At 47.0% G+C, this 12148-nt stretch overlaps 1 protein-coding gene across 1 annotated transcript in view; it reads right to left on the bottom strand.

Annotated features, from left to right (window-relative positions):
• Positions 1-12148, bottom strand: part of iqca1 (IQ motif containing with AAA domain 1) — an 81928-nt gene that overhangs the window by 65748 nt on the left and 4032 nt on the right. The window contains exons 2-6 of the mRNA XM_007905875.2: positions 10889-11213; positions 6534-6653; positions 4630-4821; positions 3943-4014; positions 661-866 (exon numbers count right to left, since the gene is read on the bottom strand). Coding sequence (XP_007904066.2) covers positions 661-866; positions 3943-4014; positions 4630-4821; positions 6534-6653; positions 10889-11213 — 915 coding nt within the window. The remainder of the gene's footprint in view (positions 1-660; positions 867-3942; positions 4015-4629; positions 4822-6533; positions 6654-10888; positions 11214-12148) is intronic.

Raw genomic sequence — 12148 nt, 5'->3', positions numbered from 1 at the left:
GTCTGCATGGTGAACCTAGATGACTATCCTCCTTGGGGGGATGTAAGCGGGTCTCCTTGGAGTTGAACTGGCTGAACTGGTTGAACAGGTGACATGTTTGGCAACAATATGTCAAAATTGAGCCAGTTCTCTGTGGGGATCTCAGTTCCTGAGCCAGGCAGGTCTGCATTACTCCAGGGGGCATTGCTGATGACAGCACAGCCAGCCTGGCTCATCGGCAAAACTTGGAGGGTAGACCAATCATTGGAAGCAGAGAATCCTCCCACTCAGCACCTGTTAACCCTGCAAATACAAAGGCTTAACAGGTAGGGTGGTCCTCGCTGGACAAGCAGTGGGAAAGCTTGGAAGATAGAGATATATCAATGGCAAGCTATGCGGTTTTAACTGGTTAGACTCCAGCAGTACGCCAAAGGACACTCTGGGGTCCCCAAGCTTTGGCTCTTGCCAACCTGTGCGTAATACTTTCCGGAATTAGATAAGCAGGATGAGTCCCTCCAGGGAGAGAATCCGCATTCCATTCCAACAATCTATCCCTGGAATTTCCATGTGTAGATGCAATGCATGGAATTCTCAATTTGCTTTGGATACTCTTAAACACAGTGATGGGTTTCTGCACTGTGTCAGACACACGGCTAGCCAAACCCCAAAAAATTCTCTCACCGACACTCGATGAACCACTGTCGGATCTGCTCCTTCATCTGCTCTTTGATTTCTGTCCCTTCCTGCTCCCACAGGGACTTTTTGGTGACTGGGATGGCCTTCAGGTACTCTGCCTCGTGAGTCGTCTGCACCATGCGTCGCTTGCTTGCCATTTTCTCAGCTTGAATATGAGCATCACTGAGCTTTAGGAGATCAGGAGAAGGCTTCTAGAACCACAGGAATCCACTGAGAGTTAGCCACCATCTGTAATAATAATACTAATAATCCTTGTATTTGTTTTAGCGCCTTATCATCATTGATACGTCTCAAAGCGCATCATAGGATATCATGTAAAGTGTAATTACTGTGTATTTTGTGGGCGAAACGCAGCAGCCAATTGTGCACAGCAGTGTCCCACCAACAGTCGTGGAATGAGTGACCTTTTTTTTGACTAATAACTGGGTTCCTATTTACTGCTTGGTAAACAGAGACGTGTCGAGTAAGGAAACTTGCCTAAGGTTTCACCCAGCCCAGGAATCGAACCCAGGCCATCTCACTTGCATGTTCTAATCACTACACTATAGGACACCACAGAACAATAACAAAATTACATTTGTATAGCACCTTTCAATCAGGAGGATGTCCCAAGGAGCTGGACAATCTGTGTTTCGGACCCGAGCTAGGGGTCGGGATCGGGGAGGGTGGAGGGCTGGGGGGGAAGGAGGGTGATCAGAGGCATGGTTGACAAGGAGGGTCTTGAAGGAGGCAAGGAAGGGGCTGAGGCGGAGGGAACGCGGGATGGAATTCCAGAAAGTGGGGGCAGAGTGGCTGAAGGCCAGCCCGCCAATGGTGGGGCGGGTGAGGCGGGGAACATGAAGTAGACTGGAGTCTCCTGAGCGGAAGGAGCAGGCAGGCTGGTAGGGGGTTAGGAAGTCACAGAGGTAGGGAGGAGCAAGGCCATGGGGGGCTTTGAAGGTGAGGAACAGGATCTTGAACTGTATCCTCTGTGTAATGGGAAGCCAGTGGAGTCGGGGGAGGATGTGGGTGATAGGATCACGGAGCCTGGTGCGGAAGAGGACACAAGCTGCACAGTTCTGGATGATCTGCAGCCTATGGAGGGAGGACTTGGGGAGGCCGACAAGTAGGGAGTTTCATAGTCAAGCCTGGATGTTATGAATGCATGTATGAGGGTCTCGGCGGCCAGCAGTGTGAGACAGTGGCAGAGCCGGGCAATGTTGCGGAGGTGGGTGAAGGCAGAGCGGGTCATATCACAGATGTGGGATAGAAAGGATAGATGAGGGTCAAACAAGATCTTCACTCAAAGGGTGGTGAATGTATGGAACTCACAACCCAAAGGGCTATTGACGCTCAGTCCTTGAACATATTCAAGACTGAGATAGATAGATTTCTTATTGCTAAAGGGATTAAGGGATATGGGGATAATGCAGGGTCAGGTTATTAGCTGGAGTTAGATTAGAAGATCAGCCATGATTGAATGGCGGGGTAGGCTCGAAGGGCCGAATGGCCTACTCCTGCTCCAACATGTTATGTTATGCCAAGGATGCGGACTGACTCAGTGAAGTATGAAGTATGCATCCTTGGATGGTGATGCTGTCAGTGCCTCAGGTGTAGAGGCGCTAATGCAAGCCAATCAGGAAGGCCTCTTGTTGACGTTCAACTGTAGAAAGTTAGCTCTCATCCAGGACTTGATGTCTCACAGATATTTGTCACTTTAACCAAAGCTGTTTCTGTGCTGTGGGCAGCACAGAAACTCAATTGGATGGGTTTGTGAAGGAAGTGGCAGTAGGAAGGGAGTGAAGCAATGACTCATTCCAGATCCTTGGAAAGGAATGGGAGGTTGGAGATAGGGTGGTAATTTGAGAGCAGGGATGGGTCCGGGGAGGGTTTTTAAAGGACAGAAGTGTTGATGGTCGTTTTTAAAGGGACCACATTTTTGGGGATTTTTTTTCACACAGACCATCCAGAACACTGATCAGACTCTGATCTCCGATGGGAATGCCATTTAGGATGGAGGTCCTCCTGCCACACGCTGGGAGAATCAGTCAGGAAAGAGTTCAGTGTCTGAGTGGAGTTTGGCTTGAATCATTGCATCTGTGCTTATCTGTCTTTACAGATATTGCATCTTAAACACCACATGCTGGGGGCAGGGAGGTGAGTGGAACAATAGCAGGGTGGATTCTGTATTTACAACAGCAGCTTAGTGGTTGTTAATGGGGATACAATGTGAGGCAAAAACAGAATGACGTTCTGGACTGAAATTCAGTGAGCGCGGCTTTCAGGCTCCCACTCGCACTCTGACCTCTCCGTCCATGGTCTCCTACACTGTTCCAATGAACCACAGAGCAAGCTCGAAGAACAGCACCTCATTTGTGTGCTAGCGACCTCATAGCCCTCTGGCCTCAATGTTGATTTCAACAATTTCAGATCTTAACAGCTCACCCTCCCCTCCCCCTTTTCTGTGACCATTACCACATCATCTGGGTCCCAGGCACACCTTTTCTCGCTCTGGTCTGCCTATTTTGTAGCCATTTCCCCCCATTGTTTTGCATTATTAACACCTCTCTAACCCATCATCCCCTGTCCTCTACCCCATTGTATCCTTTACCTTCCTTGCCCTGCCTCCTCCCTCTCTGTTAGCCCTTAAAAGCCTCTCCCTCCCAACATGCCCCAGTACTGACGAAGGGTCATTGACCTGAAACGTTGACTCACTTTCCTTTCTCCATAGATGCTGCCTGACCTGCTGAGTGTTCTCAGTGACTTCTGTTTTTGTTTAAGAGTTCAGTGTCTGAGGGAGTTTGGCCTGAGTCATTGCATATGGCCAGTTGTGAGATTCTGTCTTTACAGATATTGCGTGTTAGACACCACTGCCCACACGCTGGGAGGAAGGGAGGTGTGTGGAACATCAGTGGGGTGGATTCTGTATTTACGGCAGCAGTTTGGTAGTTGTTGGTGGGGTTAGAATGTGAATGTGAGGCAAATACAGACTCACTGTTTCGGTGCGATTTACATTTAAAATCACACAGGGCATTAGAAAGCAGAATACCTTCACTTCAAAACCCTGTGGAGCCAAGACCATGACATTCCCCGAGTGACATCACTCACACTCATTCCCCGAGTGACATCGCTCACACTCATTCCCCGAGTGACATCGCTCACACTCATTCCCCGAGTGACATCGCTCACACTCATTCCCCGAGTGACATCGCTCACACTCATTCCCCGAGTGACATCGCTCACACTCATTCCCCGAGTGACATCATTCACACACTATTCCAAACTCACCATTCCAAGAAACATTAGCTCCTCCTCTCGTAACTTCTTGACCATCTTCCTCTCCTTGTAACCATGCCAGTGCTGACAAAGGAAACAGTTATAATGAGACAGGTGGTGTGACAACCTCACACTTAGAACCCCACCCAGACAGCTAAATAATAATAATCTTTGCCTTTTCATGTTGTTGAGACATCACAAAGCATTTCACAGAATATATTGTAAAGTGGATTGACTGTGTCTTGTGAAAGAAATGCAGCAGCACAGTCGTGGATTCAGTGACCACATTTTTTTTTGGAGGAATTATTACCCCCGGAAAGCAATCTGTCAGTCAACTAACAACTGGGTTTCTACTTACTGCAAGGTTAACAGAGGCGTGTGGAGTAAGGAAACTTGCCTAAGGTTTCGCCCCTCACGCAGGGTAGTGTCCCAGAGCGCTTGACAGTTGCGGAGCACAACGCTAAGCCGGGGGGAGGTGACCATAGACACAGTCAAAGGGGAAGGTTTTCAGGCTGACCTGAAATTGCGGAAGGAAGAGGCAAGGCAGAGGGATAGAGGTTGGGGTAGTGGCTGAAAGTGCAGCCACCGATGGTGGAATGCTGGGCACGAGGGACATGCGGTGACATTCCAGCCTGTGTTTCACTCCCGGGATCTGTTATTTCAATTTAATGTACAATCGAACCAGATGAGATCAAATACCTTTTGTATATAAGTGGCTGCAAATTCTGTGTCCCATTTGCTGTCGCTGTGCAGTTTAGCTAGTCGCTCCCTTTTCTCTTCTGTGCGAATATCACACATAAATTTGGCGCGCAAGCGACCCTGTCGGGCTCGTTCAGAAATCTGAATGATGTGGATGGCTTCCTCCAACGTCATTGATCTAATGCCTTCTTTCTGAAATACAGGAGTGTTTTTTGATGAATATAAATAATAATCCTTGAATTTGGTACAGCACCTGATCACATCGGAAGGAAGTCTCAAGCGCTTCACAGGATTTACTGTGAAATGGAGTGACTGAGTATATGTGGGCAAATGCGGCAGCATAATTGCACACAGCAATGTCCCACAAACAGCCATGAACGAATGACCGTTTTTATTTGGGGAATTGTTGGCCAGGACACTGGGAGAGAGAAATTCCTTGCCTTTTTGAATAGTGCATGGAATTTTTAACTTTCACCTGAATAAGCAGATGGGACCTCGGTTCAATGACTCATCTGAAAGACGGAACCTTCGGCAATGTAACACATTCTCAGCACCAAGTTGTAGTGTCAGTTTAGACGATGTGATTCCAAGTACCGATGTGGCCAAATACCAATGTGGTGCTTGAACTGACTCAGAGGTGGAAGGGCTACCATTAAGCCAGGTTGACACAACAATAAGTATTTCCCTGGGTATTCCCTGAGAGGCCAGTGACCCATGATTGTTGCTCGGGCAATACCCAGGAAAATATTTCTAGCCAATATTTGTGGGGATGGTGGAGTGAGGGGATTCTCTCTTGATGGACCACTGGGCCTCATTCACCCTCCTTGTCTATGTAACGATAACTTTTCAGGACAGACACCAGGAAGTTTTTCTTTACCAAGAGTAATTAATGAATGGAACAGGAACAGTGGTTAAGGGCAGGACACTCGACTTATTTAAATAGCCACTTGATGCAGTGATGAAGGTGCGGGGAATGGTAGGATGGGGGTGAGAGAGATATTTTCCTTGAGATCAACTGGGCCTAAGGGCCTTCTTCACCCAAGCCAATCTTGTGATCTTGTAAACTCTACGTAATACTAAATGAGGCTGAAGAAATAACACTGTGTTATACAGAGGGGGATTTTTATTTAGAGGTTTTTTTTGGGGGGGGGTGGGTATCACATGCAGAAACCCATCATCATGCAAACCAAATATCCAAACCAAACTGAGAATTCCATGCATCACACCTACACATAGAAATTCCAGAGATAGATTGTTGGAATGGAATGCCCGCTCTCTCCCTGGAGAGATGCATCCTGCTTACTTAATTCTGAAATGTATTGGGCACAGGTTGGCAAGACCAAGGTTTGGGGACCCCAGAGTATTGCTGGAGTCTAACCAACTAAAACTGCATAGCTTGTCATTGAGAGCACTTTCTGACAAGCTTTCCCACTGCTTGTCCAGCTAGAACTATCCTGCGCTTTGGCTTGCAGGGTTAACAGGAGATGAGTGGGAAGATTCCCTATTCCAGTGACTGGTCTGCCCTTCCAAGTTCTGCCGATGAGCCAGGCTGGCTGTGCTGTCATCAGCAGTACCCTGAAATACTGCTGACCTGCCTGGCTCAGGAACCAGATTACTGAGACCGCCACAGAGGACTGCCTCGATTCCAACATTTCACCTTGGAGTCAGTTCAGTTGGGAGAGGAGGGGGGAGGTAAGAGTAATTAACAAGTGGAACATGGTTTCCAGGAAGGGTGGTTGAGACCCGGACACTGGGACCCATTTAAAAAGCATCTTAACCATGTGATGGGAGGTGGGGGGGATTGTTCAAGTGGGTGTTGTGGAGGGATGAGATCAGATGCGATGAGGGCCTTTTTCATCCAGACCAACATTGTGATCGTGGACCTTTTCCTGTGCAGTACTGACTTTTTCTACTGAGTGAGGAAAGGTTTCAGACAGTATCCGAGCCAGAACATTTTCTCTGTCCTTCACCACTTTCACTTTCTCCATCAAGAAGCATTTGGGGATATGGATCTCCAGGCAATCCTGTCAGATTGAATAGTCAGAAAAGAAATGCAAGTCAAGAGATCTTTCACAACAAGGTGCATTCTATAATATGAATCCTTCCATTTCATACATGGCCTAGAACATTGAAACATCTCAGACCAATTATTTTAAATGTTGTGACTGTATCTGTGAGAACGGGCAGCCACTTTGCGCCCACAAACAGCCAGGAAGTGAATGATTGCTTTTAACAGAACAATTGTTGGCCAAGACACCAGAAGGGAGAAACTCCCTTCTCTTTTGAATATTGCTACATGATCTTTAACATTCACCTGAGCAATGCAGCACTGCCTCAGCACTGGGCTGAAAGGTCAGTCTGGACGCTATGCTCAAAGTCCTGATGTGGAGCCTGAAAGCTATTGGGCGTTACAGGTTGACCCAATGGTCCCTGTGCTTCTGGGACCAGGATGTTGTTTGTGAAGCGTAACAGATCAGACTGTGATGTAGGGGTGGATGAATAATATGGAGTTTTGTGTCACTATCTTTGAGGAGTATCCATACAGTCCCCCAGGAGATGGAGTGGCTGATCTGAAGTCAATAATACAGCCATTGTACAGGTACTGAATATCCTCTCTGACACCAAACTCCATATGTCCATTGTCCCAGTCCTCACGAGGTTCCACTGACTCCTTGTCCCTCAGCGGATAGATTTCAATGTCCTAACTCTCACCAAGTCCCTCACCCCCGGTACCTCCTGATCTCTCCTGTCTCCTCCTGCCCCACTCTTCTGCTCGCCTCCTCCTATCAGCTAACTCAGACTTGTTCTATGTCCTCCACCCTACCTGTGTCACCATCAACAGCCCAGCATTCCAATTCTATACCTTTAACATCTGGAAGTCCCTCCCCCAAATTCTCCGTCTTGCTCATTCTCTATCTGCCTTAAGTCCAGTCTTAAAACTGAGCCTAGTGTCACCTCCTCCCACCTTCTCCCCATCCCCCCAACCGTTCCCGCCTCCCGCTTAGTCTCAGCCCTGCTATCATAAAGCACTCCGAGACATTATTCTATGCAAAGCGCACTATATAAATGCAAGTTGTTCTTGTTGCTTAGTGTGTAGCCATGGGCTAGATGCGGCTCTCTTCTCTCCATGTTCCTATCTGTCATGGTTCATTTCTGAAACAAGTATTCTCTTTCCAACTCCTGAAATCGTAACAGCTACCTTAAATGGTCCCTTTGAGTATTTTCTACCACCAACATTTTCTACCAAGAAGCCTCACTGTGATGTCATGTGGCCAGCCTGGTAGAGGGCAAAAGGTTGTGGGTTCAGGTTTGAGGCAGAACGTTGTGGGATCAAGCCCGACTTTGGTGTCCTGACCAACAGTTCCCCAAATAAAATTGGTCACTCACTCCATTCTATGCAAACCAGCTGCTGCATTTTGCCCACAAAATAATACAGTTTAATTCACTTTACAGTATATCCAGTGAAGCGCTTTGAGATGTCTTGACAACGTGATACGGTGCTTTGTTAAATGCAAGGATTATTATTATTATATATCCATTGTTGGATGTTGCTTTTAAAATAACTGAACAGTTGCCTCTGTGTTATGTTAACTGTGTCCCCTTGTAGACCTACACTATACATGCTTTACCTTGGAATGCTATTTAATGGCAACGGGCAAATAAATACACTGCAGACTCCTGATGTAATGAAATATGATCAGTTAATTTAAGATTTTCTTAAAATAAACTCCTGTTTTGGCTGCTAATGTGACTGAACCAAGGGCTACAATTACAACCATCCCCACGTGTACTTGAATAACATCATCTATTATTCATGGTCACCGACCAAATATTTAACCTCTCTGTGCCCTTGTCGTGCAAAAGAGATCACAAAAGCCTGAAGAATGACAGCCTGAGCAGTCGAACTTGTAGCTGTCAGCTGTCAGCACTCTCTGCCTGCTTCTGAAATACTTCCATGCCTCACCCTATCTCTGAAATCTCCTGTGATCTTATTTTCCACAATGCCCTCAGCCCCTTCACTCCATTCTGCTAACTCAGGCCTGTTCCCATGTCTGCCACCTTCTCCATCAAGTGGTCAATCTTTCAGCCTTTTTGCCCCCGCTCTCTAGAACTCTCTCACTAAATCTCTGCACCTCAAACCCTTCCTCTCTTCTTTCTCTTTCTATCACTTCACTCCATGGCACATCTCAACCTCCTCTTACCCCGTGTCTGCAGATGACAACCGCCGATGATGGTGGTGGGGGGCGGTGTGGGCGGGGGATGTGGAGCAGGCCGGAGCCTGCTGACCGGAGGGAGCAGATAGGTTGATATAGGGTTAGCAGGTCACAGATGTAGGAAGGAGCAAGGCCGTGGAGGATCTTAAAGGTGAGGACGAGGATTTTGAACCCTATTCTCTGAGGGATGGGGAGCCAGTGGAGCCAGGCAAGGGTGGGGGTAATAGGGTAACGGAGCCTGGCACGGGAGAGGACATGAGCTGCAGAGTTCTGGATGATCTATAGCTTGTGGATGGAAGAGTTTGAAAGGCCAACAAGCAGGGATTTGGCATAGTTAAGCCCAGATGTGATAAATGCGTGAACGAGAGTTTTGGTGGCCTGAGGGAAAAACAGGCAATGTTGTGGAGGTGTGGGAAGGCAGACAAGGTCATGGCATGGATATGGAGTAGAAAGGATAGTTGAGGGTCAAACAAGATGCCAAGGTTCCAGTCTGGCTCATTGAGGTAGAGTGTGCATCCATGGATAGTGATGCTCCCAGTGCCTGAGGTGTGGAGGTGCTGATGAGAGCCAATCAGGAGGGCCTGGATCTTATTGATGTTCAATTAGAGAAAGTTAACTCTCATCCAGGACTTGATGTCTGACAGACATTCTGTCAGGAGAGCAGTAGTCCTGGAGTCAAGGGTGGAGGCAGAGAGATAGAATTGTATGCAATCTGCATACATGTGGAAGTTGACTCCATGTCCGCGGATGATGTCACTGAGAGGGAACATGTACATGTTGAAGAAGAGGACAAAGGACAGAGTCCTGAGGAATGCCACATAAGACAATGCCGTGGCTGGGGGGGGTAAACTGTTTGTGGAGACAAAGTGGAGATAGTGTGAAAGGTGGGATTTGAACCAGTCAAGGACAGAACTATGAAGGTTAAGGTTAGAGGAGAGGTAGTGGAGGAGGATAGAGTGGTCAACGGTGTCAAAGGCAGCGGAGAGGTCAAGGAGGACAAGGAGATGGAGAGAGCCCTGGTCATAGATGGACAAACTGTCACTTTGATCAAGGCTTTTTCTGTGCTGTGGGCAAACCTGATTGGAGGGGTTCATAGACGGAGTGGCGGGAGAGGAGAGAACGAAGTTGGGAAGCAACGACTCATTCTGGGACCTAGGAAAGGGAGGATGGAGATGGGGTAGTAGTTGGAGAGCAGGGATGGGTCCAGGAAAGGTTTTTTGAGGATAGGCAAGATGTGGAGTCCTGTAGCTCAGTGGCTAGAGGACTTGGCTCGCAAGCAAGAAACCTGGGGTTGATTCCCAGCAGGGCGAAATGTTGGGCAAGTTTCTTTACTCCACATGTCTCTGATTACCTAGCAGTAAGTATGAACTCGGTTGTTAGTCGATTGTTGGATCGCTTTTCTGGGGGTAGTAATTCCTTAAAAAAAATGGTCACTTCAATCTATAACGTTTCGCCCACAAAATATACAGTCAATTCACTTTAGAGTATATTCTGTGAAGTACTTTGAGATGTCTTGATTTGGAGGAGAGGTTGGGCGAGGCGTGAGAGGGTGGGAGGAGGTGCTGGTTAGTGGTGGAGAAGAGGAGCCAAGATTATCCAAGACCTTCCTCTTATGGTCACCTCCTCCCCTCTCCCCATCTCGTCGTCAATCTCCACCACTCTTAAGCATTCCAAGACGATCCCCTGTACAAAGTGCACTATATTAATGCAAGTTGTTGTTCAAAGACTCTCTCTTTGTGCTTCTGTCAGTCTCTGTTTAAAACATTCTCCTGTCTATATAATAATAATCTTTGCATTTGATATAGCACCTTTTCACATCACCAAGACATCTCAAAGCTCTTCACAGGATATACTGTAAAGCGTAGTGACTGTGTATTATGCGGGAGAACGCGGCAGACAGTTGCGCACAGCAGTGTCCCACAAACAGCGTGGAGTAAGTGACCAATTTTATATAGCAAATCTTGCTATTTACGTGCAAATTCTTCCCATCACTGAATGTTTGCTTCCCATCCCTTAATCCATGTGTGAACAGGCACGATGCTTACGGGAGTCAGTTTAAGATCTTGCAGGACATCATCGAAGAAATTGAACTCGGAGTATTCTAGCTGCACCATTTCATTCTTGAGCTCCAGTATCCTGCCGATCACCCCAACCAGCACCTGGTAGATAACTATCCGCTTCTGAGGATGCACCATCTGGTCATAGAGAACTTCCATGTTGTGCAAAATCTCTATGTACTTAACATAGAAGGTTGCCAGCATCTTAAAAACTTTCACACGATCTTTCTCCGGCTGGGCCTCTGCGTCCGTCTCTTGTGCCAGCAGGGTGTGGAGGGCCATGTTGGTCTCGGCCCACATTGTGTTATATGTGCTGTGACGAACAAGAGTCATGTGCAATAATGATAACAACAGTACAATAAAACTCATGTAAGTCATATCAGTCGGGACTATAACGTTAACATGACTTACGCGAAGTCCGAGTTGAAGACAAACTGTATAATCCTAGAAAATACGATTTAATCAATCTACACTGCACATGTGTAATTCAATGCAGCCGGCAAGTGCGCATGTGGTGGTGGATCAAGACTACCTTTCCCGTGATTCAATACGGCTTGCACTTACTAAGCGTGCATGCATCGACAGGTCAGTATGTTATTTCCTGTGACAACTTGAATTTTTTTGTTGTTGTTGACTGAAGGCAGCCAGGAAGTGAGGGAGTAATGGAGGGTGGGGGAGCGGTGATATGAGTTAGAGTGTGATTAGTACGATTAGTGCAAAGAAATCTACGTGGTTTTGATAAGAAACTGAATGGGCCTCCGGTGAATGTCCAATTTAGGCGATTATACGATTTAAAATGATAGTACATATGCTGGTTTTACTATAATCACAAGATTACAAAATTGTTTTGGATGAAGAAGGCTCTTTGGCGCATCTGATCTCACCTTCCAGAATACCCACCCTACTGTTCCCTCAATCAAGCTGTTTTTTAAAATGAGTCCAGCTTCCTGGCCTCAACCACCTTTCCTGGCAATCTGTTCCTATTGTTGATACTCCGCCACTGTCAAGCGCTCTGGGACACTACCTCGCGTGAAGTGCGCTATATAAATGCAAGTTGCTGTTATAATCACAGACAATTTACGCAAAGGTTGATAAGAGCCAAGGCTTGGAGGATTTCAAGTTTGCATTCGGGTAACTACTGGAGTTTAACCATCTAAAACTGTGCAACCTATCATTGCATGGCACTGTTAAGTTTCCCGCTGCTTATCCAGTAGGACAAGCCTATCCATCAGAGCTTGGTGTGCAAGG

The sequence above is a fragment of the Callorhinchus milii genome, unplaced genomic scaffold (assembly GCF_018977255.1).
Source record: "Callorhinchus milii isolate IMCB2004 unplaced genomic scaffold, IMCB_Cmil_1.0 Scaffold6, whole genome shotgun sequence".
Lineage (NCBI taxonomy): Eukaryota > Metazoa > Chordata > Chondrichthyes > Chimaeriformes > Callorhinchidae > Callorhinchus > Callorhinchus milii.
Note: the sequence above shows the minus strand (reverse complement) of the source record. Positions and strands in the feature narration are given on the sequence as shown.